The following is a 6,257-nucleotide window of genomic DNA, read 5'->3' as shown; positions in this document are numbered from 1 at the left end:
GAGGAAATGTCACCGTGTCTGTGCCTTGACCTGCAGCATAAACAACCTAAGTGCTGTGGATTTCACACATGGATGTTCACAAGTGGGGACAGAGACGCGTACAGGCACACAACCCACTCATGCGTTCAGCTGTTAGATATTTACACACAGTGAGCTGGTGTGCACAGACACACACACGAAGGCTGACATGTTAATATTAAAATGGACCACATGTGCCCAAACTCATTGCTGACAACTATTTACTTACGGGAACACAATTTTTAGCTTGTGACCATAGGTGCATATTCACACATCTGTGTGCGGAGGGGACATATGAATACTCCCACCTAGCAAATATTCCAGCGCATGCAGCTGCTCCTCCTGTCCCGGCGTGCAGGAAACTGCAGTAGCACAGCACAGACACACTGGAGACGCTTGAGACGCCTTTGCTCCTTTTCTTTTCAAGCGCGAAGCTGCTGTGTCCCCAAGCACATCGCACACGTAGATGACACACTTGCATGCACAGTCAGACCTTGTGTGGGAATTCTGCCACGGACACTTTGGCTCTGGCTCTCAGGAGCGCCGAGCACCTGCTGCTCCCGTTGACTTGAACAGCTGCTGAAGTGAAAATTAGGCCCACGCTGTCTGTTATGCAAAAGCAGTTTCTTAGCAACAAAAATGATATTCTGTGTGAAGGCAACGTGCATTAGCAGGATAATCCTAGGTAATTCCAGACAAGACCTAAATGGGTGGATGGATGGATGGACTGAATAGTAATAATGGCAGAGTAATAATAATAATGGAAATAATGAGGCTAATCTTATTTCCCTGGAAAGGAGAAGAAACAGCTATAAATAAAATACAACAGGAGAAACCCCATGCCAATTCCCCATATAAAGATTAGAGCCACTTAAATTCAACTTATGCCCTAAAAATAGGTTCTGGTAACTAAAGCTTCACTCATCTAAGCTAAGCTATTTATTGCCTTGAGTATTTTTCCCTCGCTCCAGTCATGTATTATCATTCAGGAATGGAGAAAGCTGTACATATTGTCCTATGGGAGGGATCAAAGGGAATAAATCTGCGTTTGCTATTATGGATGAGGCTTTGCTACCTCCAGACTATCTTGTCCACGGCAGAAAAGCCGCACCTCAAAACGCTCTGCCAAACCCAAGGGATTCGCTACAATTAAAACCACGTCAGACTAATGCTGTTGTAGCTATTGTATTTTGAAGTTCAACCGCTTCAAGGAATTTAACAGAAATAAAACCTCCCGTGAAATTTACGCACGCCGTGAAGTGATAGAAAAAAAAAAACTTTTACAGCCCAGCTCGCCGCTGGTTTGAACAGGTGGGGAGATCCCGGTTCAACGCCCCCCCCCCCCCGACCACTACCACCACCACCTCCACCCCCCCCCGCGGCTTTCCGGGCGCCCCTGGCACAAGGACCAGGGTCTCTTTCCCGTCCCTGGGCCCCATCTCACTCCCGGCTCCGCTCCCTCGCCCCCGGGCCCGAGTCCCCCCCCCCCCGCCAGGAGCCACGGCAGCGGCTCAGGGACAGCCAGTCCCCGGGTCCGGGCCGGTCACTGTTCCCGTCCCGTTCCCCTGCCGGAACCGCGGCCGCTCCGGGTTCGAGCGGGACAGGAAACGGGACCTGAACGCTGAACACCCCCCCCCCCCCTCGACTCCGTTAGCGCCGTCGCCGCCGCCAGGCGCCCTCCCGCTCCCTGTCCCAGCAGCCCTTGCGGCGAGGCGGCGCGGGGCCCGCTGGGAAAGGCAGGCTCTGCTCTCCCGGAATCCCCGGGGAAAGGCCGCCTCCAGGGGACTGCGGGACTACACTTCCCAGAAGGCACCGCGCGGGAGGGCGGCACGGCCGGCGGGCTCCGGCTGCCGCCCCCCCCCTCTCCCGCTGCCTGCCGGGAAATCGAGTCTCCGAGGAGGCGTTCCTGCGGGGCCGGGGCGGGCGCGAGACTACGTTTCCCATCGTCCTCCTCCCGCCCCGCCCCTGGGTCCCTACGGGCGCCATTTTGTTTCGCGTTCCAACCTAAGATGGCGGCCGGGCGAAGGGACGGAAGGTTGCCGTGCTGAGGTGAGGGGTGTCTCGCCGGGCGCCTCCGGCCCCGCAGGGGCTCCTCTTCCCCGGGGGGGGGCCGCCCTCGCCCATCTCCTGTCCCGGGCCGAGCTGGGGGCGCGGAGGAGCAGCCGGTCCATGGCCAGGAGGTGGCCGGTGCGGTCGCCGCGGGCCCCGTCGCCATGGACCTGCGCACGGCTGTGTACAACGCGGCCCGCGATGGGAAGCTGAAGCTGCTGCAGAAGCTGCTGGGCAGCCGGAGCCGGGAGGAACTGGAGGCGCTGACGGCAGGGCCCGGAGGGGGTGACGGCCCCGGGGGAGGGAGCACCCCGCTGCTGATCGCCGCCCGGCACGGGCACCTGGAGGTGGTGGAGTATCTGCTGGATCACTGCGGTGCCCGCGTGGAGGAGGGGGGCTCAGTCAACTTCGACGGGGAGACCATCGAGGGTGCCCCACCGCTCTGGGCAGCATCTGCCGCCGGGCACCTGGGGGTGGTGCGCAGCCTCCTGGATCACGGTGCCTCGGTGAACCAGACCACGCTGACCAACTCGACGCCGCTGCGGGCTGCTTGCTTTGATGGGCACCTGGAGATCGTGCGCTACTTAGTCGGGGAGCGTGGGGCTGACCTGGAAGTAGCCAACCGGCATGGACACACTTGTTTGATGATTTCTTGCTACAAAGGGCACCGGGAGATTGCACGTTACTTGCTAGAGAAAGGGGCCGATGTCAACCGCCGGAGCGTGAAGGGGAACACAGCCCTGCATGACTGCGCTGAGTCCGGCAGCCTGGAGATCCTGCAGCTACTGCTCCGCTCCAAAGCCCGCATGGAGAAAGACGGCTACGGCATGACTCCTCTGCTAGCTGCCAGTGTCACCGGTCACACCAACATTGTGGAGTACCTCATCCAAGGAGGGCTGCAGCAGGAGGAGGAGGAGGTTGCAGGGAACCAAAGTGGGACCTGTGCATCAGGTGGGAGCCATCAGAGGTGCTGCAGCGCTGGCAAGGAAGCTCCCCAGGGCTGCAGTGAAGAGGGGTGTGAGAGATGTTGTGCCTCGGCTTCCAGTCAGGATGAGCAGCAGGTCCCTAATGTGTTCTGCACTCGAGAGGCTGCTGTGGAAGCACTGGAGTTGCTGGGTGCTACATTTGTGGATAAGAAACGTGACCTTTTGGGAGCCCACAAGTACTGGCGAAGGGCGATGGAGCTTCGGTGTGAGGGTGGGCAATACCTGCCTAAACCTGAGCCCCGGCAGCTGGTGTTGGCCTATGACTATTCCCGGGAAGTGAGTTCGCTGGAGGAACTGGAAGCCTTGATTACTGATCCAGATGAGATGCGCATGCAGGCGCTGCTGATTAGAGAGCGCATCTTGGGTCCTTCCCACCCAGACACTTCCTATTACATCCGTTACCGAGGAGCAGTCTATGCTGACTCCGGCAACTTCGAACGCTGCATTAACCTGTGGAAGTATGCTCTGGACATGCAGCAAGGCAACCTGGAGCCTCTCAGCCCGATGACTGCCAGCAGTTTCCTTTCCTTTGCCGAGCTTTTCTCTTACGTGCTTCAGGACCGCTCCAAAGGCACTTTAGCTACCCACTTGGGCTTCTCTGACCTCATGGGAGTACTGAGCAAAGGGGTCCGGGAGGTGGAGAGGGCTCTTGTGCATGGCAAGGACCCTGTAGTTGACTCAGCGCAGTTCACCAAGACGCTGGCCATTATCCTCCACCTGGTCTTCTTGCTGGAGAAGGTGGAGTGCACCCCAGAGCAGGAACACCAGAAGCGCCAGACTATCTACCGCCTGCTGAAGTGCAGCCCCCGGGCCAAGAATGGCTTCACTCCTTTGCATATGGCTGTGGACAAAGATACCACAACAGTGGGACGTTATCCCGTGGGCAAGTTCCCATCGCTCCACGTTGTGAACTTGCTTCTGGAGTGTGGGGCTGACCCAGATAGCCGTGACTATGACAACAACACCCCGCTGCATGTCGCTGCCCGCAACAACTGCCCGCTGATCATGAGTGCCCTGATGGAGGCTGGAGCCCATATGGACGCCACTAATGCCTTCAAGCAGACTGCTTATGAGCTGCTGGATGAGAAGCTGCTCACCAAGAGCATGATGCAGCCCTTCAATTACATCACCCTCCAGTGCCTTGCTGCTCGCGCCCTGGACAAGCACAAGATTCCCTACAAGGGTTTCATCCCCGAGGAGCTGGAAGCCTTCATTGAACTGCACTAGGGCGGGAGAGCTGAAGTCCCCAGCCTTTCCTGTCACCTGTTCCACCCTGCAGAGGTAGTGCAGCCTGAGATCTCAGGCCATCCTTGCCTAGGTGCCGAAGGCCATCGCTGTGCTGAGATGGGCTGCGAGCTTTGTCCTCATCTGTCACCATCAAGCTGGCGTGTGCAGGGGTAGGGGAGGAGGAGGCTTGAGAGCTCATGGCTGTCCCTCATTGTTGTCATCTTCAGGTACCAGATATCTCCAGTGCACTGTATCCAGAGAAGGCCGCAGCCCCTGCCCTTTCCCATGTGAACTGTCTTGTCCTGAGAAGGAAGGAAAATGGAGATTCCCTGGGACCTGCTGCCTCTCCCATTAGTGCTGGATTAACTCAGCGTTAAGCTTTGGAGCAGCTAAACATCACACATGTGCTCTAGTCCTTCCCATCCCAAATACTGAACAGATAGGAATGCAAGTGAGGAATAAAATATCTTCCAACTAATTCTTTTCCCACCCCCTTCTCAGATTTGGTACAGTACGAGTCTAACAGCCGACTGGCTTGTGCTCTGCTGAGGTAGTTGCCTTGCATGGCAGTAGGGCTGGGTATGCTGAGGATGTTTTTTTTTTCTCCCTTGGTTGGCCAAGTAGCAAGTAGTGTTAAAGGCCTGAGATTTCAATGATTGTGCATAAAGCTGGGTTATTTTTTCTCTTTTAGAGCCAGGCCCTATCTATGCTGCAAGACTTCTTCAATCCTGTAAGATGTAGTAAGGTCAGTTCTGGTTATATAGTTTCATCAACAGATGTTGGGTTTTATGAATGGGGAGGAAAAACTGCTACCTTAAAAACAAAACACTAATGTGGCGTTCAGGCCCTTAGCTTGCCCATTCTGCACATATTCACTCCCTTCCCCGCGTAGAGGTCCTTTAGTTCTAGAGGTCAGCAGGGATTGAGCTGTATAGGGTGGATATGGCCAGGTTTCAGAGCCAAAGCAGCGCACTTTGAACCATCTTTGGGGATGTGCTCTTGCAAGCCCTCTAGGATGAGAGGTACTTGTGGCATGGGTGGTGCTGAGGGGGTTATTAAAGCAAGTGAGTGTTGGTGGCATGTTTGCCTGAGGGTGGTTTGAAGGAAGAAGCAAGAAAGAAGTGAAAGGTGCCTTCTTGTTCTTCTGAGGTTTGTTAGTTTCGACTGATTGGGCTCTGTTAATTATCCCATTCTGAAAACCTGCACAATTATCCCATTCTGAAAACCTGCACGGAGTGGGTTGTTAGCATCTGGTTTTGGCTTTTGATTCTTTTTGCAACTTTACTGAGGATGGTGCTACTTCAAAGATTGAATTTGAAATCTCATTTGGCTACTATTTGGGCAAGCTCCTTTCTTTAATTAGGATCTGCACACAACTTGTTTTTCTCTTTAAATCCGTAGTCTCAGGGTAGGTATTTGCCTCCATTAGCAGAACCCTCCTTGGTGGTAAACAGGCAGTGTTGGTAAACATGATGCTGTTCCAGTAGTTTATCTTCTTGCAGGGGGAGTGACTGGGCTTTGGCAGCCTGTGGCTCATTTCTTGGCCCCGGGCAGAGTGGAAAGCAGACAGCAACCAGAGTTGGGGGTGAAGCAGCTGCCTCTGAGCTTTGGGAAAGGTCAGGACTGGGAGAGCAGAACCCTGACAAACAACCATGCACTATATGCTACTGAAGCTTCTCTACTTGTATTTATAAGCCAGCATATCCATATGCCTCAATAATCCAATGCTCTCTGCCCCTTAAAGGTATTGTAGATCTGCCATTACATTTTTGCAGTGTTAACTATAACATTTATTTATAAAGCAAGGAGGTTTAACTTTTCTTGAGATGTAAAGTGCAGAGTTAGTTTAGCTATGTTCTATTTTTTTTTTTCCTTTTGGCTGAAACCTGAACTAAACTGCAGGAATGGAATTTGTTAATTTGTGAGCTGATGAGCGCTCTTAACTTTAAATAATAAAACAAAAAATGGCTGCTAGAA

General features: G+C 54.1%; 1 protein-coding gene across 1 annotated transcript; it reads left to right on the top strand.

Annotated features, from left to right (window-relative positions):
• The first annotated feature begins 2,009 nt into the window (after positions 1–2,009).
• Positions 2,010–6,257, top strand: FEM1A (fem-1 homolog A). The gene is made up of 2 exons (XM_075038043.1): positions 2,010–4,334; positions 4,508–6,257. The coding sequence occupies exon 1, from the start codon at positions 2,232–2,234 to the stop codon at positions 4,278–4,280; it is 2,049 nt and encodes a 682-aa protein (XP_074894144.1). The 5' UTR covers positions 2,010–2,231; the 3' UTR covers positions 4,281–4,334; positions 4,508–6,257.

This window comes from Buteo buteo, chromosome 10 (genome assembly GCF_964188355.1).
Source record: "Buteo buteo chromosome 10, bButBut1.hap1.1, whole genome shotgun sequence".
Classification (NCBI taxonomy): domain Eukaryota; kingdom Metazoa; phylum Chordata; class Aves; order Accipitriformes; family Accipitridae; genus Buteo; species Buteo buteo.
The sequence above is the reverse complement of the archived record's forward strand: the minus strand, read 5'-3'. Positions and strand labels throughout refer to the sequence as shown.

Bases quoted from the DNA above. Each gene is read 5' to 3' on its own strand.
- FEM1A (XM_075038043.1), top strand. From the start codon at position 2,232: ATGGACCTGCGCACGGCTGTGTACAACGCGGCCCGCGATGGGAAGCTG.